This window comes from Panthera leo, chromosome E1 (assembly GCF_018350215.1).
Source record: "Panthera leo isolate Ple1 chromosome E1, P.leo_Ple1_pat1.1, whole genome shotgun sequence".
In the NCBI taxonomy this organism is placed as follows: domain Eukaryota; kingdom Metazoa; phylum Chordata; class Mammalia; order Carnivora; family Felidae; genus Panthera; species Panthera leo.
Genome location: NC_056692.1, coordinates 56955698 through 56976067, shown reverse-complemented (window position 1 = coordinate 56976067; position 20370 = coordinate 56955698). Strand labels below are relative to the sequence as shown.

The 20370-nt window shown below is 61.8% G+C and overlaps 1 protein-coding gene across 6 annotated transcripts in view; it reads right to left on the bottom strand.

Moving 5' to 3' along the window:
• The window catches only part of SEPTIN9 (septin 9), a 146858-nt gene that overhangs the window by 9077 nt on the left and 117411 nt on the right, over positions 1 to 20370 (bottom strand). For 5 of the 6 annotated variants that reach the window (XM_042917074.1, XM_042917078.1, XM_042917076.1 and 2 more), the window contains 2 exons: positions 2173 to 2364; positions 123 to 251 (listed from right to left, as the gene is read on the bottom strand). In XM_042917074.1, the coding sequence (XP_042773008.1) occupies positions 123 to 251; positions 2173 to 2364 (321 nt within the window). Of the gene's footprint in view, positions 1 to 122; positions 252 to 2172; positions 2365 to 15490; positions 15616 to 20370 lie in introns of those variants that run through there. The other variant, XM_042917080.1, reaches the window with a different exon arrangement.

Genomic DNA, 20370 nt, shown 5'->3' with positions numbered 1-20370 from the left:
GGGGGCTCCATCTGACCAAGGGCTGCAGGGGTCCCGGAGGGCATCCCTGAGCCAGACTTTCAACATGCCCAGCTCAGGGGACCTGGCGTCGACACCCCCGGCCCCCCCACCCCGGCACTCACCGTGCGTGATAGACTTGATCTCGATGGTCTTGGGGATGCGTTCCTCCGAGGTCGGCTGCACGGACTTCCGGCTGATCTTGGATTTGAAGAGGGTGTTGATTAAGGTGGACTTTCCCAAGCCGCTCTGCCCTGGGGAGGGGACGGGAGCCAATCAGCGGGCCCTGCGATTCAGCGATAACTGGGCAGTGCCCCCCCCCCCAGCACCCCTCAGCAGGGGACCCCGGTCAGGAAGAAGGGCCGGGATGCCCAGGTGGTGGCCCGGCTCTCGTGGTGGGTGGCTTGTAGCAGGGCAGGGACCCAGAGTACCCAGCAGGAGCTGAGATGCAGAACAGCACAGGGGAGGCCAAGTGCAGGGCCAAGAGCAGGGACGGCCACAGGCTGGTGCCCACACCAACAGACCCTGCAGCTGAGAGGCTGACTGGCCAGCGGGCCCCCGGGGCATCAGGCGGCCCCCGAGCCCCAGAAGCGCTCCTGGCCTCGCCGCGTGTCCAGACCTCACCTGACCCGAGTCCCCTCCCACAGCAGGGGGGATGTGCTGGACTCAGCTGTGGCTGGAAGGTCCCTGCTGCTCACAACTGTCAGAATCTAGGGCTGGCCTTGCTGCTGCTGCTGCTGAGGACCCGTAGGTCCCGCTCACAGAGCCCTCGATGCGCACCGGGCGCTGTCCTGACTGCGGCTGTGTAACCCTCCGCATCCCGCACCCAGGTGCTGCCACCCTCCCATCTGATGGAGGGGGAAAAACAGGCACAGAGCCCAGCTCCAGGGCCCCGCCCATGACCTGGGGGCGCCCACAAGGACCAGCCGCCGTGCTTACAGGGTGTGTACTGGGTGCCAGGCATGCCTCACAGGCGCACACAAGACCCACGCTTGGAGCCCCATCGCTTTACCCCTTCCCTGAGCTGCCTCAGGCCGTGCCAACCAATATATTTAAAAAAATTAAATTACACCCATCTTCCAACTTTGATCATCTGGCAAGGAAAAGCGGGGGCTCCCAGGATGCTGGAGGCTGACGCCGGGAATCCCGGGAGACGCTGTTCAGCGGGCCAGGGATCCGCCTCCCCCGTCCATCTCCCCCCACGGACCACCTGTTTGTGTCCCCGCCACGCTCAGGGGCAGAGCGACATCAAACGTGCTGACGGCTCAGAGCCTGGAGCTGCTTTGGATTCTGCGTCTCCCTCTCTCTCTGCACCCCCCACCCCCGCCACCCCTGCTCCCGCTGTCTTTGTGTCTCAAAAATGAATCGATGTTAAAATAATTTTTTTTAATAATAAAAAAAAAAAGGTCGGAACTGTTATTATCATCACCCTCAGCACTTACTGCTTCCCGAGCGCCCATGACCACGCAGGGGCCACACACAGTAACAACTGATTCGCCCCTCCCAGCCCTTTGGGGTCAGGATCACTCCGTTTTACGGATGAGAAAATCGAGGCAGGGAGAAGCCCCGGGGAAGACAGGACAAGCGCCACGCAGCTCAGTCCGGGCAAAAGCGGGATTCTACCCTGGGTCCGCGGAACCCCCAAACAGGTGCCCTCCCACCCCAGCTGCGTCTCAGTGGTGGGGGCCCTGCCGTGGGAAGAGGAGGAGGAACTGAGCCCCCGCTCTCTCCGCTCTGTGAGCTGAGTCCTCATCAGGCCCTCTCTGGGCCTCATCGCTGCCTATAAAGTGGGGCACCCTCTTCACAGGGTTTCTGCAAGGACTGAACGGGACCCCGAGTGGCCGTCCGGTTCTCGCGGGGCCACCGGGAAGCCACCAGCCAGGCCTCCAGAGCTCTACCCAGGGCTGGGCCTGGTGATGCTTCGGCAGAAGGTGCAGGCCACTGGTCGGAGACCAGCCGGGTGGTCTCGGGTTCTTACTACGAGGAGCGCCCCCCCCCCCCAGAGGCGTGGGTGAAGCTGGGGCCCCCCTGGCAGACACGCGGGCACACACACAACGCCACACGCGCCCTGCAGGCCTGGCGTGTCCACACCCATTTTGCACAAGGGCAGACTGAGCCCCGGAGCCCGAGGGGCCGGCCCACGGGGCTGGGTCCCAGTGTGGGGCCCATGCTCACCGACCACCATGATGTTGAACTCGAAGCCTTGCTTCATGGCCTTCCTGCGCATCTGCTCCAGGATGGAGTCGATGCCCACATAGCCGAAGTCCGCGGGGGCCTTCTCGTTCCGGGGCGCGGGCACCTGCTTCAGCCCGGCATCTCTGGGGGTGTCGGCCATGTCGCCAATGCAGCCAGGAGCTGCCTCGGGGGCTGCGGAGAGAAGAGTGGGGGCGTTAGGGGGCCGGACACAACCATCTGCAAAGTGCCTGCATCCTCGGGTGGTTCCGACCACCGCGCCAGTTTCTCAGATGGGGAAACTGAGGCTCAGGTGCCCAGAGACCCCTTTGGAACACCCCAGCGCTAAAGACACCCCCCCCCCCCCCACACACACACACAAGGCACGGGCCGCAGAGCCCTTCGCTCAGCTCCAGGATGGAGTTGACCCCCAGCCCAGCCCTCCTCTTCCCTGCCCCAGGGCACCCAGGTGGGCCCTCTCCACCTCCTTCCCTGACTCAAATCGGCCCCAACACCTGCTGCAGCCAGAAGGCCTCAGGACCCTTGGGGTCAAACAGTCAAGTGTTTGCGGCAACCTGTGAGCCAGGGGGGGAGCGAGCATTTGTTGTTCTGTCACTCCTGTCACTCCCGGGTGACAGGTGTTCAATCCCAGGTACCCGCCAGCAGCCCTGGACGCAGAGTAGGCTCCCCCCGGGGCCCATCTGTTCCCGGGCGATGGCAGGCAGACGAGGCCCTGTGGCAGCTCCCTACCCGCACCCCCACCCTGGACTGGGCCCCGAGGGAGAGGTCTTCTCCCTGCCCAGCCTCTGTGTGCCCCCCACCCTCAGACCAGGACGAGGTCTATGAACGGGCAGATAGGACAGAGCTTCTAGAAATAATTCCAGCTTCCGCAGTTTGTAGGTCAGAACCTTCCTCCCTGTCCCCCTTCCTCCCCTGGCCGCCCTCAGGAGTCCACACACTCAGGTCAGAGGCCCAGAGAAGGGACGAGCAGAAGGCACCCAGTGGGGACCTGAGGGGCACTCACCCAGTGGAACCGGTCCCCACCAGGGTGGGGCGGGAGCACACGGGCCGCGTCCCGGTGCAGCCCCAGACGTGCCACACACGCCCCACCACACCTCTGCTGGGCCAGCCCCTCAGCCCCGGTGGGGCCAGGCTCTTCCCGCCCCCCCAACCGCTGTGGAGGCCTTTCCAGGGCCGCTCACGGGTCTCCCGGCGCACCCCGAGCTCACGGGAAGGAAGCACACTGGCTGTCGTGACCTGTCCCCTGGGCATCGGCCCCGGGACCCTGGTGTGTGCTGGGGCAGGGCGGCGGGGGGAGGAGGCACGGTGGTGCCCTCTTGGCCCTGCCCTGGGAGGCAGCAGGCCACAAAGTCACCGCGGGGCTTCGGATGAACGGTTTCCACTTCCCGGGGAAGTGACCGGACCCTCCCCCTCCACCCCCGCCTCCAAACCCCAGTGGCCCCAGCCGGCTCGCACCTCGGCGGCCACACCTCTGCTTTACAGGCGTGTCAGAGGGAGCTGACACGGGGTGGGGGTGCCCGGCCCCCTGCCCTTCCATAACGAGGATGGTCAGCTCACACATTCCAGAAACGGGAGTGTGGGTGGGTCATCCGCAGGGACGCTCAACTTCCCCGTGTCCTCAGCCACGCAAAGCGCCGTGATTCCTACTGCGCGGGAAGGGGAACCAGCAAATAACAGAAGACACCGATGACGACCAGGGACCGCCCGGGGCCACGCCGCCCACTCCCGCCCCCCCAGGCCAGGGAAAGGCCAGGGACCCGGGAAGCAGCGATGACAGCCGCGGGGCCTCCCCCCGAGCGGCGCCCGGAAAGCATCTGCCTCTGCTCCCTCTTCAGAAACAGTCCCTGCGCTCCAGCATCTTTAAATAAACAAAGACCAGAGCTGCATCTGGCCTTGAACATGTGGCTGTGGGGCTGCTTCCTGGAGACAGACTTGGGGCCCCGTCTTGCAGGGCAGTTCAGCCCCGCCCCGCGTGACCGAAAATTGCTTCCACCTGCCTGCCGGGCCGGGAGCCCTTCCGTCCGGGCCTGGGCCGGACCCCCGTCCCCACCCACGGCCCCTTCCGAGCCCTAGTGGTGGGGGGGCGCCCCCCGAACCCCACTCGGCTCTCTCCTCCGCCCGGCCTCTGCTCTGGCTGGGCCCCTCTGCAGCCACCGACACCCACGAAGCACAGAGCAAACATCCCGCCCACCAGGGCCCTGTCTGGGAAGTCCTTCCCACCGACCCACCGACCCACCGACCCACCGACCCACCGAGGGAAGGGCCTGGCCTCCACACAGGTGAGGGTCCCTTCCCGCAGCCCCTCCTCCCTGGGAGGCCTGCCCGGAGGGCCACCGGCTCGGGTGCAGGTGGGGATACCAAGGGCTGGGTTGTGCCCCGGCCGGGAGGCAGGCTTTGGAGTCCGGGCCAGGACCTGCGTGGAAAGAGCAGAGGCCCCATGAGGCTAACTGGCCCAGAGACGCTTTCTCCGAACACTTGCTTTCCACGGAGAGCCACCGGGGCCTGGCTGCAGGAACCCCCTCCTCCAACACCGTCCGTAATGACTTCTGTGATGGGAGATTCTATGCCTGTGCCGTCGAACCGGGTGGCCACACGGGGCCGTTTTTAAAATCGGGGTAGAATACGCGTAACGTAAAACGCACCATCAATCCTTTTCTTTAGACGTACTTGGCGCCCTTAAGCCCAGTCACGTTGTTGTGCAACCAGTCTCCAGAACCCTTCCCCGTGTCGCCAAGCTGAAACCCTCTCCCCGTTAAACACGAACTCCCCACCCCCTCCCGGGGCCCTGGCAACCTCCATTCTACTGTCCCTGAACGTGGCTACACTAGGGGACCCCGTATAAAGAGGCTCTTGTGGTATTTGTCCTTTTGGGGGTGGGTTTATTTCCCTTAACATAAGGTCCTCAAGGTTCACGCGTGCTGTATGTAACAGGTATCGGGACTGACTTTTTTGTTTTTTTTAAAGTTTATCTTGAGAGGGAGAGAGAGAGAGAGAGAGCGCACGCACACGGGCAGGAGAGGGGCAGAGAGGAGGAGAGAGAGAATCGCAAGCAGGCCCCGCGCTGTCAGCTCGGAGCCCGACGCGGGGCTTGAACCCACGAACCGCGAGATCATGCGCTGAGCCGAAACCAGACGCTTAAGACTGAGCCACCCAGGAGCCCAGATCTCCCTCCTTTTCAAGGCTAAGAGGCCCCCGTGTGGCTAAGGCACATTTTGTGTATCCGTTCATCCCTCGGTGGACATCTGAGCTGCTCCTACGTTTCAGCCCTTGTGGATGACACTGCCACGAGCACCGGTGTGCAAACATCGAGACCCTGCTTCCAGTTCCCCTGGGGTCACCCCGGAAGTGAGATGGCCACATCACACGGCAGCCGTATTTTTAATTTTTTGAAGACCCGAAGACCCGCCCACTGTTTTCGCCTGTGACTTCTGAGCACTTGAAATGTAGCCAGGCCAACTGAGGAACTGAATTGTTTGTTTTGTTTCATTTAAATTAATTTATGGGGCGCCTGGGTGGCTCAGTCGGTTGAGCGTCCGACTTCAGCCCAGGTCATGATCTCGCGGTCCGTGAGTTCGAGCCCCGCGTCGGGCTCTGGGCTGACAGCTCAGAGCCTGGAGCCTGTTTCAGATTCTGTGTCTCCCTCTCTCTGACCCTCCCCCGTTCATGCTCTGTCTCTCCCTGTCTCAAAAATAAGTAAACGTTAAAAAATAATAATAATGAATTAATTAAAATGTAAAAAGCTGCACGTGGACGGCACAAAATTCTGTCCAACCGACTCCTTTTACAAGCGGGGAAACTGAGGTCCCCAGAGTGATTTTTTTTTTTCCTGAAACGTTCGCTTCTGTCACCTGTGATCACTGTCTGTGTCCCCCACACAGACCGGGAGCCCCAGGGAGGATGGCAGCAGACCTGGGGGGATGCCCCACGCCATACCTCTAGAAGTGTCCAGGGAGGGGACACTCGACACCCATGGAATGAATGGGGTCTTGGGAGTGTCCCCCTGGTGCAGGGTGGGTGGAGGAGGGCTCTGCGGCCGAGGCTGGCCCACAGCCCCTCCATGACCCTGGTCAGGCCTGTGTCTAATTCACACCCCCCAGTGACCTCTGCCTGGGGCCTGGGCCTCATTCTCTTTCAAATGGCCCTGTCACCTCAACGCCTGTTTCATACCCAAACTTCATGAGATGCTATTAATAGGAAAGGGGAGTTCCCCACAGAACAATTTTCACATTTGTGTCCCAGATGGCACTCACTGCACCCTCGGGAGCTAAAGGTATTTTAAAAGTAGAAAAGTCAGGTTCAGAGAGGTTAAGTAACTTACTCAAGGCCACACAGCACCACCTGCCTTTTCTCATTGTTCCTGGCTGCCTCTCGGCCAGGAGGCGATGTAGAGAGAGGACAAGCAGCCGCGCCCTCCCTGTGCCGCCCTCCCGGGTCTTTCCCCTCCTCTGAGGATGGAATGTTCCCTGGGGCAGCCTCACCCCCTTCCAGGCAGCTTCGGGTCAACAGCTCTGCCCCCAGGCTCCCAGGCCCAGGGCGAAGTCACCGCCCTCCGTGCCACCGGATCTCCCCGATGGAAGGAAGGCCAGGGACCACACAGGCTGAGGTGACCCCACACACGGGCTTATGCTTTCCTCCAGCCCAATTATTTCCTTTGTAAAGTTTTGACCGTTTAAACCATGTTTCGCTGTTCGGTTCGGCAGCATTCACGATGATGTGACGCATCACCACCATCAGATGGCAGAACCCTTTCGTCGTCCTGGATAGAAACTCTGTGCCCATCAGACACTAAGTCCCGCCCCGTTCCCCCAGGGACCTCCAGTGGGCCTTCTGGCTTTGTGAATCTGACTCCTCCAGGGGCCCCATTCGGCACGGTCCTCCTGTGTCTGGCTTTGTTCACCGAGCCTAACGGCCTCACAGCCCATTCCTGCCGTAGCAGGTGCCAGACCTTCCTTCCTTTTGCTGCCTGATAACATTCTGTTTATCCATTCATCCGTCAACGGACACTCGCGCCGTCCCCCCCGTTTTGGCTGTCGTGAATAACGCTGCTACGATCACGGCTGTACAAGGATCTGAGTCCCCGCTTTTGAATTCTTTTGGGCATCCAGCCTCCTGAGGAAGAGAAGCCAGCCGACCATCAGCAAGGCTGTGGTTCGGGCAAGAAGTGCCACGGTCATTCTGTCGTCAGAGCGAGGCGCGGTGATCCCCTGCAGACCGCACGGTAGGCGCCAGGGGCCTCGGGTCGTGGGCCCCAGCTCCCCGTGGCCTGTGGCCGGTCCCCTACCCTGCTGGCACTGCCCACCTGGGAAAACGGGCCACATGTGGTTCCTGAGCACACGGCCCCTGCCACTGCTCTCCGCTCCGAGAGCCCCTGGACCCTGACGCCGCGGCTTGCTGGGGTGGCACCCCTGACTCCCAGCCCCGAGAGTGGCTCTCTAGAAATATGCAAAACACCCACCAGGACGCGGGCGGAAAAACAACATGTGGATATCAGTGGCACGTTAACTGCAAAAGGCCGTGACGTCATCCTGCCACCTGCTAGGACACGGACGAACCTCGAAGACATTACGCTCCGTGAGAGAAGCCGGTCGCCAAAGGTCACACACGTATGATTCCATTTATGTGAAATGCCCAGAATCAGGCAGATCCATGAAGACAGAAAGCAGGCACGCGCAGCCAGGGGCTGGGGGAGGGACAGTGCCTGCTTAATGTGCAGGGGCCTTCTTTTCGGGGTGATGAAAATGTTCTGGATGCGGACGGAGATGACAGCTTGTGATTACGAGCCACTGAATTGGACACTCTAAACGGGTGGCTTGAGCGATGGGGGAACTGTGATCTCAATAAAACTGTCATATTAAGAAAGGAAAGCAAAAAGGCTGCCTGGGGAGCTGGATTTAAAAGAACCCTACTGGGCCCACGAGTGCCCGCCGGCCGGCCCCACAGCACAGCAGGCAGCTGAGGCCCAGATGCCACGCTCAGGCCCGAGGTCTGGAGGCCGGGTATGGCCAGGTGGCACCCCCGGGGTCAGCAGCCCTGCATCTCCCAGGAAGGGTGATTTCTTGGGGCCGGGGGGGGGGGGGGGTGCAGGGAGGCAGGTCAGTTGGGAGGAAGTCTTGCCAATTTCTCTCCACTGGTCCCCGTTTTGAGCCCTGGCCCACTGACCGCTCCCTTGCTGGGGAAGCCCCGCCACGCCTGCCCCCTCCTTCAGCACTGGTGCCCGCTGGGTGGCCTCCTCTCAGGAGTTGGGTGGCAGGGCCCTGAAGCAGGAAGGAAGCGCAGGGCTCCGCCCAGCCCCAACCGGCGACCTCGCTCTTGTGTGTGCCCGCAGCCGGGGCTGTGACTTGGGCGCTGAGTGACAAATTCTCCCCCCGCCCAGGGCCGGCCAAGGATGACGGGATCGGATGGTCGCTTGCAGCTCCCCGGGACCACCAGGGCTGTGGGCGCAGCTCTTCGGGCTGGGACACCTCTGGAGCCCCTCACGGCACCCCAGGCCTGATGGGGAAACCAACACCCCGGGGTCCCCCCTTGGCGGCCTGCTGCCGGTCCCCACGAGTCCCATCGTCCCCGAGCATCAGCTGTCAAATGTAGATGTGGCTCTACTGGGGCCACGGACCCTGGGCCACTGCCTGACTCTGCTCCCAGCGGGAGAGGGGCATCCACAGGGCACCGGGCTCTCAGGACAACGCTCTCAGGGCAAAGCCAATGCCACTCCCCTGTCTCACCCCGATCCTCTCCGTGCCTGGCTCCTGGAGCTGAGGGTCACCGATCCCGGTGTCTGAATGTGCCTTGCTCAGTCACCACCCACAGCGCCTGGGCAGAAAGCAAGGCCAACCGGTCCACGGATGCCTGGAAGGCTACCCAACGGCCGACAAAGGGAACCAGAGTCACCAAGGAGATCTAGGTAGACCCACTCGGGGTCAGATGTCGGGGTTCCCAGGGCACCAGGGACTCCTCCTGCCCCAAAGCCCCCAGACTTCTCTCCTGGAGGAAACCACACGTCCAGACACGTAAGCCTTCTGTCTCCCACCCCGCCCTAGCCCAGGTGACCCAGCAGTCAGTCCAAGTTCACCGCAGAACAGCGCACACAGTGGGGGGTTCTGGGACGGCTGCCCCCCCTCCCCCCCACAAGCACGTGGAGTCCACCCTCCGGGACAGTGGCACAGGCTGCAGTGAAGGCTGAGGGGACATCTGCAGACCCCAGCAGAGCACCGAAGCCCGTGGCCAGGACGCAGTCAGGCCCTGCCCCCTGCCCCCCGCAAAGAGGCTTCTTGAAGGTGGGCGAAGACCCAATGCACGTAGTGCCCGGAGTGACCAGAGCTGCTCCTTCCCTCCCGTCTCCCTCCCTGGGTGGCTGCCCAGTCCGGCAGCTCCTGGCCTGTCCCCGCTGCTCTCCTGCTGAGCCCACACCCAGCCTTGGAGGTGTCTCCACAGTGACTGAGTAACGCTGTGTGTGGTTTCCTCTCCCCACGTGTCCCCCGACGTGACAGTCAGGAAACCAGTGCCCTCATCCGCCACGCTCACTCGTGTATTGCCACGTTTAGAGCGGTGCCTGGCACGAGGCAGGTCCACAACGCGATGCTGAATGAACGAGGGAACAAAGGGAGGCGCTGATCACAACGGCCGAGGTCTCCCGGGGGCTCACCATGCACTGGGTGCTACCTTGAATGCCACACCTGCACTAACTCACGTGACATGCACGGCACAAGGACCGGGTAAGCCAGCGACGGGCATTACCCCCAAGTCTCCGATGAGGAAGCTGAGGCCCGCTTTTGTGACTTATTATGACCCAGCGCGAGTGGATGGACGGCAGAGCCAGGATTTGAACGCAGGGAGGGTGACCCCACAGGCCAGGTCCTCCAGCACCACGGAAAAGCAGGAGCGGTGCGTTCCCGACAGCGGAGCCCGAGCAGGTGCCGCTGGGGCAGGGACTGAAGCTCTCGCCGCCCCCCCTCTCCTCCCAGGAGCCGCCCATCCTGTTTAGTGAGGCACCAGGCCTCTCACGGGGCATTAGGATTTTCTTATTTTTTATTTTTAACGTTTATTTATTTTTGAGAGAGAGACACAGAGACAGAGCGTGAGTGGGAAAGAAGCAGAGAGAGAGGGAGACACAGAATCTGAAGCAGGCTCCAGGCTCCGAGCTGTCCGCACAGAGCCCGACGCGGGGCTTGAGCCCATGAACCGCGAGATCGTGACCTGAGCCCAAGTTGGACGCTTAACCGACTGAGCCCCCCCAGGCGCCCCAAGGGGCATTAGGATTTTAATCTTCATGACTTCATAAAGTCATTCAAAGGCCAAGCCTGGTTGGCCAAGCGCTTCTAAAACAGCTGCAGGGAGCAGTGTGGGGGTCCCAGATTCCAGGGGACTCCAGGGCAGGGGCGCTGATGTAGGAGAACCCTGGTACCGCAGAGGCCCCCCCCCCCCCCCGCCGCCCGCCAGGGGCCCCGTCAGAGCTCCCAGATGGATCCATCCGAGCAGGCAGCAAAATGCCCATTTTCATCCTAAAACCCCAGCTCCTAGAGGCCGCCCCAGGTCCAGGTGGAACTGACAAAATTCACAGGGGCCTCCAAGATGACTCCCCACTTCTGGTATCAGTGACACGGGAGGGAGGTGCTATTCTTAGCCAACCTGGGGAATACAGGTGAAGGAAAGAGAATGGCCAGTCGGTGGGGCCAGACACACCCACATTCGGGGGCTGCAGAAAGGCCCTGGACCGAGACGTCAAAGAAATAAATGGCTGTCAACAATAATCATGGAAAAAGATCCCGGGGCCCTAGGGGACCAGGACCACAATGTAGATTCACTCAACAAATATTTGATGGCCAGGGGGTCTCCCTCCCCGAGCTGCAGCAAGGACCAGCGAGAACAAACGGTGTCATTCCGGACGGGGCGTCACTCCTGCGGGGCTCTGAAAACAGGATCCTTTCCCATTCACTCGGCTCCTTCTTCCTCGGGTCCCCCCATTCACCTACACCGGGGCTGTTACAAACTCCCCATAAATGTCGCAGGGGAACTTCCTGTCCCCTTCTAAAGATGGAAACACTGAATACAAATGGCCGAATTTTGCAGATTTGTGCGGGTGGGGACCGAGGACGGAATCGGAAAAGCGCACATGCCTCATCTAATTCGAGAAGTAATTCCACATCAAATTACACTTCACACTTTGTCCGGGGCAGGAAGCGGCTCGTCACAGTCCGGTCAGGAACGGGGCTGCCAGAAATCTGAGACTTTGCCCTCTGGCCTGAAACTCTGCTTTAGAAACGGAGCTCAGAGGCTGGAGCCTCTCCGGAGAAAGGAGGGATTTGCAAATGCAAAGGGCTGCATTTTTCCCCCCCTCGGCCCTCCTTCCCTTTTCCAAGGAGACCGAAACTCCAGTTCTAAAGCTTCTGTGTGAGGAGACTCAGGGGAAGTGTGCATGAATAAACATCTCCCAGGACCCCATGCCCTTTGCGGACCCGGCAGGGACAGTGCCACCCCAACCCGACTCATTCATTCATTCATTCATTCATTCATTCATTCAGGGGCCCAAGGCGCCCCGGAGGCGGGGAGGGGGGTTCCCCCACTCTCACTGCCCGCCAAGGCTCCTCGGCTTGGCTTTTCTCCCGCCAAACGCGTTCAAGCAAGCTTCTCCTCTATTGTGCAGGAAGGAATCTCAAGAAGCTCTCCCTTTCTGCCAACACGGTTTCAATTGGCCCAAGTCGGCGAAGTCAGATTTGGACAGCGGCCACCTCTCTTCCCATGCCGCCCCACCCGCTTCTGGAAGAGGCCTTCTTCTGTTCTCTATTGGCGGCCCGGCCACCTCCTTCTCCTCCTCCAGGGAGCTCTCAGCTGGGCTGGGCGGCCCTTTGGAGACCCCGGGCTTTGCTCAGGGCAGGCTCCGGGCTGCAAGCATGGTTCGCTTCCTAAAAAGCAGCCTGCAGAAGGGCCAGGGCCAGGGCTGAGCCCTCCGACTCCCCGCATCAAGGATTCATTTTTTATTTCATTTTCCACTACCCAGTGGCCTCGCAGGATCAGGGACTGTGCCCCCCCCCCAACACAGAGCCTCCTCCCACCCCAGAGAACCTTCCAGCACAACGGGTCCCCGCCCCAAAGCAAACCCAGAATCCAACCCCGGGCCAGCCCGCCCACCGGGTCTGAAGGGGCCGGCTGACCACAGAGATTCCGTTAGTTCTTGGCAAATATTTGCCAAGTTAAAAGCAGAAAGAAAAGATTCTCCCCCCATGGATGGGTGGAAACTGGCCATTTGTCACAGGGTAGAATTTCCTCTTATCAGGGATGTCCCGCTAAGGAGGGGGGTAGGCCTCCCCTCCCCCTGTCCCCTCTATCAGCGGGACTGTCAGCAGATCCTCACCAGAGGGACAGAGGCTGGGGGCGCTGGAGGTCCCGCCTCCCCCAGCTGATGAAGTCATCGGAGGAAACAGGGCTCCCCGGGGGCCACAGGACACCCCTCCCCCCCAGGCCAGGGGCTAAGCAGAAGATCTCCCTCGTGCCCAGGGTGCTACAGGAGGCAGACTGTGGCCCGCGGGGGCCATGCAGGGAGGGCCACATTCCTGGGCGGGAAGCCTGACCAGATGACCCCTGAGGCAGGGAGTCAGCAGCCCCGGACCCTCTTGAATCAGGTCCCCCATCCCTTTGTCGCTCTGGCTGTGGGCTGAGCAGTGGCGAGAGAGCTGGAGTCATCTTCTCTCCCACCTCTGGGTCCTTCCTGCTCAGGAGAGCAGAGGTTCTGGAAGCAGTGGGCTCGGGGCCTGGGGATTAGCAAGGACTCCTACTCGGACCGCGTCCCCCCGGCCGGCGGGGCCGCTCCGATTCCACACGTCCCAGACTCCACCGCTCCCCGGCGCTCCTACGGGAGCCACTCGTTCCGAGGATAAGCCCAAGAAAGGCCCTGTGAACTCTGAGGACACATCCGGAGCCAGTAGGGGAACGTGGGACGGACAGCCCGCCCATCGGAGGAATCTCAGAAACACAGCCACCCCTCTACCCGGGGCCCTCCCCAGGAAAAAGCCGTGTGCAGCGACAGCTGCCCAGTTACCCCTCGGGGGGGACGTTCCATCACCCCTGAGACACCGCCTGGGGTCGGGGCGGGGCGGGGGTGGGGGACACGCTGGCCGTGGGCAGGGTGCAGACACCTGTGAGCCCAGGGCTGGGTCATACACCAGAGAGAAGCGGGCACAGCCCATTTCCTGTCTGCACTGGGGGGTGAAGCTGGGGCGTACTTCTGGACTGGCGGTTCTGAGTGCACACGGCTGCCAGACCTCTGCGGAACAAAGTCCTGAGGGGTCACCCCTCACCCCACGTTGCAGGGAGTGAGCCCTGAGCACCCCAGTCAGTCTTTTCCTTCCCGCAACGCTCTCTTCTCTTAGCCGCGCGGGCCTCCGCTGCCTTTCCCCTGTCCGAGGCTGCTGGGGGGCTCAGCCTCTTTGCTGGCTCTCCTTCCACCTGGAAGTCCCGGCCCCCGGCTGGACACTCTCTCCAGGCGACTCTGCCCAGCCCCCGAGCGTCACAGGCCAACCTCTGTCCGGTTCACACACTGATGCCAACTGACCGTCCCTCTGAGTCCGTCCCAGCTCAGCGGAGATGCCCCGAGGCCCCACCGGCACCAGCGTCTGTGGCCCCTGCCCAGTGAAGTCTGGAGGTCTCAGACCGAACGGGCCCCAAACTGAACTCTGACCCTCCAGGCCGCCCCCCAATCCCTCCACGTGAGTAAATGGCACCTCCAGGCGTCCAGTTATCACAGCTACAAATCTGGGGGGCCCAGCCTTGGTCCTTCCCCTCCCATCACCCAAACCCAACCATCTGTCCCAAAGTCCTCCCAGTTCCAGCCCAACATCCCTGCAGGTGGCGGCCTTGCTTGCCTCCCCGCGGCCCCCACCACCCAAGCCATCACCATGCCTGCCCTCCACCCTCACCCCCCCCCCCATCACGCTCGCTGTGTGACCCAGAGCAAGGAACTTAACCTCTCTGCACCTCCATTTTCTTCTGTGTGGATTGGGACAATACCACTGCTTGCCTCCCGAGAGCGCTGGGGGAATCCAACAAGATTGTTTACGAAGCACAAGGAACAGTGCCCAGTCAGTGCTCTGAGTAGCTGTACAGAAAACAGAAGCCCATACCCAGCTCTCCAGCTTGGGTGAATGGACTGTCTCCCCAGCTCCTACCAGCTCTGCAAACAAGGCTCCTCACAGAGGTTCTCTCCTGCTCTGCTCCTGGAGGAACCCCTCATTTCCCCAGTTGCTGAATGAATGAATGAATGAATGAGTGAGTGAATGAACGAACCAATAGGAAACTCGCTACCCTTCCTTCCTCCTCTCTTCCCAGAACACTGTAAGGGGCCGGCTCCTGCTCCCCGGCCAAGCCGGGTGGCGCCTCTCGGCCCGGCCCCAAACTGCTGGCCCGCATCCTCTCCCACGGGCTTCCCCACGGCCTTCGGCGTGTGGCAGGATGGGAATGGGATGTTAACCATTTCCAGTCTCCGTCGTCCTCTGGAGCCACAAAGCACCGAAGAGGAAGGATGGACGGATGGACGGGCTTCCGAGGACAGCTCCTGCCCATTCAGGAAATTTTGCTCAGGAAATGGGGGGGAAGGGCGCCCAGAGGAGGAGAGGCGGGCAGAGACTGGGCCTGGGGCAGGCATGCCGGTGGGCAGGGGCTCGGACCACCCCGGTCACTGCCCCGAGCCGCTCCCCACCGCTGCAGATGGCCTGGCCGGTGCAACAGCGACAAGCGAGTCCCCAGCGTGGAGGGACCAGGCTGTCGGTCACCGGGCAACCCCGGAAGACATGCCCTCCTGGGAACTAGGGTCAGTAGGTTAGTTTCATAGCCCAAGGGTGACTCTTCCTGCTGTCCCCTAATCTGCGGTCCAGCAGCTACACGTGACCTGCCTCCAGCCCGGACTGAAGAGTGGTTAGAACTGGCAAAGAGAATTGATTAACTCTGACACAACCAGTCTTGGAAACATACCCAGTCCTGGGGCCCCGGGGCTCAGCCTGGACCGCAGACGCACGGGGCCGGCTGGGCCCAGTGAGCAGCGCTGACCCCCAGGGCTGGGCTGGGCTTGGGCACTGCACAGTCTGCAAAGCGCTCAAACTTGCTTTATCACTCGGGATCCTGGGCTTCCGGCGGTAACGGCCGCGACTCTCGAAATGAGACCAAAATAACAAGATCGACAGGGCTCTTACACAGGTGACGACGGAAGGCAGTTAAACTAGAGAGCGCACCAGTCTGGGGGGTCCCACCCTCACGGGACCCTGCCCGCAGGCAGACCCCAGGCGGCCCCGCACCCTCCACACACCCCCCGGGGTACCTGCCGGCAGATGGGAACCGTCTGAGGCGTCCTCCCTGAGATCGCAGCAGCTGTGGAGGCCACGGGGGTGGGAGCCCGGCGCCTCCCAGGTCCCCTCCCAGGTCCCTCCGCCCCGAGGCTCCGGGAAGGAGCCACATTCATATGGTAATTTCTGCCTGTGAACTGGCGCGGCACAGAGGGCCCTCCAGCTGCGGGCCGGGAGGAGGGGAGCCTGGCCCGGGCCTGACCGCTCGCTCCCGGCCCTGCCAAGTGGGCCCTTCCCGGGGCGCTCAATTCGGGCTGCGGGGGGAGCGGGCGCCTTGGTGCAGGCGGGGCAAAGGGCCTCGCTTTCTGCGCTCACGCGGTGGTTTCAGATGACAATGGACACGGGTTTGTTTCACTTCACTTTTCGGTGGCTCCCTGCAGATCATGCCGCGGCCCTCGCCCCCTCCCTGGACCCCAGAGGCAGCCCCCCGCGCCTCCACCCTCCCTGGAAGGAAAGGTCTCCCTGGGGCCAAGGCCGGTGGGGGAAGGGGGAGCGCGTTCTCTCAGGAAAAAAAAAAGAAAGGCCGCTCCCACACCCCAGTCCTCCTTTCCCTCAGCTTCCTCTAGAGGGGAAGGGGGAGAGGGAGGAGGAGGGGGTCACACAAAACCCAGCCACTCCCTCCACCCACTTCCTCTCTCATACTGCGTGAGTTCACTGCTACAGCTGAGAGAGAGAGAGAGAGAGAGAGAGAGAGGAGAGAGAAAGAAGAGGAGAGGAGAGGAGAGGAGAGGAGAGGAGAGGAGAGGAGAGGAGAGGAGAGGAGAGGAGAGGAGGGAAGGGAAGGGAAGGGAAGGGAAGGGAAGGGAAGGGAAGGGAAGGGAAGAGAAGAGAAGAGAAGAGAAGAGAAGAGAAGAGAAGAGAAGAGAAGAGAAGGGACATGCAAACCTTCCAGAGAGAGAGAGAGAGAGAGAGAGAGAGAGAGGAGAGAGAAAGAAGAAGAGAGGAGAGGAGAGAAGAGGACGAGAAGAGACACGCAAACCTTCCTTAGTTCTGGGCCCACGGAAACCAGAAGTCGGCTCCAGGACTCAGCTGCAGACCCGAATGGCTTCTCTGTGCCCCCACCCCCACCCCCACCCCCAAACCCATCCACCCATCCAGCCCATTCACCGCTGGATGCAAAAGGAAACAAAAGGACCCCTGGCGAATCGCCCAGACACAGACTCAAGACAGGTCATGGGGGAAAGTGCAGGAGAGAGAGAAGCGCGCAGCGACTGCCCCCTCCCCGCCGCCGCCGCCGCCCCCCGCCGGGGACACAGGGCGCGCCCCCACCCGTGCTGGCGAACCAACTATCGCACGACCGGCAATTCCGGGGAGAAATGAAAACACAAGTCCGCACCAAGACACGGGCACCAACATCGAGTGTTGCATGATTCACAGGACTCGAAAAACAGAAACAGCCCCGATGCCCGGCTACTGATGAAGGGATAAGCAGCACAGGACGGGGCCACCGCGTGGAACACTATTCAGCCAGGAAAAGGAACCAAGCGCTGACCCCTGCTACCACGTGGACCTTGAAGATACCATGGCATAAAAAGCCACCTGTCCTCTCTGATTCCACATTTATACAACGCCCAAAGCAGGCAAATTCATAGAGGCACGAGGCAGCTTCGTGTTGCCAGGGGCTGGGGGCAGGGAGCTGTTCGTGGGAACAGGGTCTCTTCTGAGATGATGAGAATGTTCTGGAATTAGTCGTGATGACTGGGTAACGTTGGGATGCGCTAAAAAACCTCTGAATTGTACACTTTAGACGACTGGATTTTAACGGCGTGCAAAGTGTATCTCGATAAAGCTCCTAACAACAGCAATATAACAGCCTGCTCCCCGTGTCCTCGTCCGTGGCCAGCTCCCAGCACCGATCCAACATCCCGCCTCCAGGTGCCCCCCAACTCTGCAGCCCAGCGAGTGGGGGCGCTGGCAGGCTCCCTGGCCCTGCGACCCCCCCCCCCTTGCCCTCTCTGCTCCTGACCCCACCGGTGCTCATTAGGAGCCCCCTTTAACACAGCAGGAAACCAAAACCTCAACCTGAAGGGAGGGGAGACTGGGATTCAAACGCAGCCAATCAGCAACCACAGAGGGTCTCTGGGCAGGAGGGACAAGGGAAAACCCACTCAGCACTCCCCTCCCGGATGCAGGGACACCTGCGACCCCTTACACGTACCAGAACCAACTGGGTGAAGCAGCAGCAGCAGGCCCCAGGCCCCCCCACACACACACGCACACACGCACACACCGGGCAGGTGTTCAGTCTTCTGCGCAGGCCCAGCCGACCCAGCGGAAATGATGGCAGGAGCCAGCAGCTGCCGGGGGCGGCCGCCGGATATCCTGGGCCATCTCTGGCACGACCCACCCCAAATCTGTCAGAGGCCCGAGCTTCGCCCTGTCCCGTCCCAAACCCGAAGGATGCTGCCGAACGAGCCTCCGTGGAAACAAGTCCTAGAGAATTCACCGAAGCCCCGCTTTCACGGGGCGGCAAAGGCCCCAGAGAGGGTGGGGTGGGAGGTCTCTGGTGGCTCAAGGTTTAATTATGACTTTAGCGCCTGAGTTTCCGAGTGCCCCGTGGCGTTCGTTAGGTCTTTACTCCCCAGCCGTCCCCGGGGAGCCCCACGGCGAGGGGCCAGCTCAGGGCGGCACACGCGGTGGGACTGTCCTCACCCCAACCGCCCCACAAACACGGGGGCCCTCGGAGAACCAGCCTCCCATCCCTGACTCACACGTCTCCCCCACAGTCTGGGATCTAGCAGCCGACAGGTGCAGGGAGAGGCCACTGGCTCATCCTCCCACGGGCCCACGATGGGCCCCAGGAGATGTGAGCAGGCCAGGCCTGGGTTTCAGGCCCAGAAGCATTTCTGCACCTTCCTGCTGAGTGGTGTCCAAAACGCGTTGCTGGGCAAATGTATAAGGAAATAATGAAGACAGAAGTGGCCGTCCGCACACGGGCAAGGTGTGACTGACCAGGTGCTCCGGTTCCACTGTGAGCCCCGGGGGAGGCTGGGGAGGCAGCCAAGACCTTTGGAAGGATGGCAAAGGTCAGCTGAGGAACTCTGTGCAAGAGCAGGAAGCAGGAAGCAGGAAGCAGGAAGCAGGCACCTGCTGAGGGGTGCCGTGTGTGGGGTGCCACCTCCATGTGGACAGGTGGGCACCACACCCCCCAGCCCCGCCCCACCCCCACATGTTCCCGGAAATTTCCCCTGTGGTCCCGCTCCCCCAGCCGCCCCTGAGCTGCTCTCCTCTGTGTCTCCAGTGAAATTCCAAAGAGCCCAGAGGGATCATCTCAACACTCCGGGCCCTAAAACCTTTGCTGAGTCCCAGTTGCAAAGTAGCTGCTTCCTGGGACCCCCCACCCCCACCCCACCCCCAGCAGGTCCTAGGACACCTTCCTAGAGCCGCTCATCTTACAGCTGGTGCATCTTTTTAAATGTTTATTTATTCTTGAGAGAGAGAATGCAAGCAGGGAGGGGGAGAGAGGGAGAGAGAGAGAATCCCAAGCGGGCTCCACGCCGTCCGTGCAGAGCCCGCCGCGGGGCTCGGTCTCATGAGCCAAGCCAAAATCAAGAGTCGGACGCTTCACTGACGGAGCCACCCAAGCTGGTGTGTACTTGCCACCTAACTGGGATGGAAGCTTCTGGAAGGCCTGCCTCGTGGGGCCCCCTACCGTGCTCGGCCCAGGGCCGTCCCGAGGTCAGGACTCATGAGAACGGCAGGCGAGGGGTTACACGCACTTGGCACCTCCCCGTCCAGGTTCTGTGACCTCCGTGCTGACCCTGTGAAGCGGTACGCCTTCCGGAAACTGGACGGCGGCTCAGAGGCGACGTGGCACGTGTGTAAGGCCGCAGGGCCATCGACAGGTGCACGGCAGGCACCAGGCGGTTCCCTGGCCCCACGTGTGAAGCTCTCCCTGCAATGTCCATCCCCTCACGGAATCTGGGGAGCGGGCCGCTCTCCCAGCGAGCGAGCAGGTCGACAAAGCAGATGTGGGGGCTGGTCAGGAGCCTCGGGAAACGCTGACCCGGTCATAGGTGGCCGGCTGATGCCAAGTTAACAGAGGTGGGGCTGGTCCCTGGGCCCAGGTCCCCACCAAAGAAAGACAGGGGTCTCCTGGCCGCCCTACCCTCGCCCGCCTCCCCCCTCACCTTCCACAGGAACTTCTGCCAGGCTCCTCACTGTTCCCCAACCTCCCGGCTTCCACCCGGAGTCACCGCCCGCCTCGCTGGGAGCCTCACCTGGGCGCTGAGTTCCCTTGGTTCGGAACGGCCCCCACATCCTGCCTCCAAGGGCCTCTGCCCGCTGGGGCCCTAAGAGGGGACTGGGGGAGGGCTCACTCTACACCTGAGTAGGGGACACATGGGAAGGCAGCGGGGGGGGGGGGGGGTGTCCCAGCTCCAGTGCTGCCAATCTGGCATCAGCAGGTAAGTCACTGAACCCGTGGGGCCGAGCAACCTGCTTCCCAGGCCTTCGTCCTGGCATCTGCCTCCAAGATGGGGGGGAAAGCACCAGAGGAGGGCACAACGGGCTTCTGCCCTGAACTGGAACATTCCGGACGTGTGGGAAGACCGACAGGAAGGTGCCAACAAGGCTTGTTTGGCACTACTCAGCAGCACAGAGGAAGCCTGAAGCGGCCCCTTGGCTGGCCAGGTGGGCTCTGGGGGGCGGTGAAGAGGGCATTCGGATCGACGTAGGTCAAACCGGCCTTGGGCTGAGGTGGCCTGGAGCAGAGGTGGCTCAAGGAATCAGCTGAAAACTCATTTATTCTGGGGGCGCCTGGGGGGGGCTCCGTCGGTTGAGCGTCCGACTTTGGCTCAGGTCAGGATCTCGCGGTTCGTAAGTTCGAGCCCCGGGTCAGGCTCTGTGCTGACGG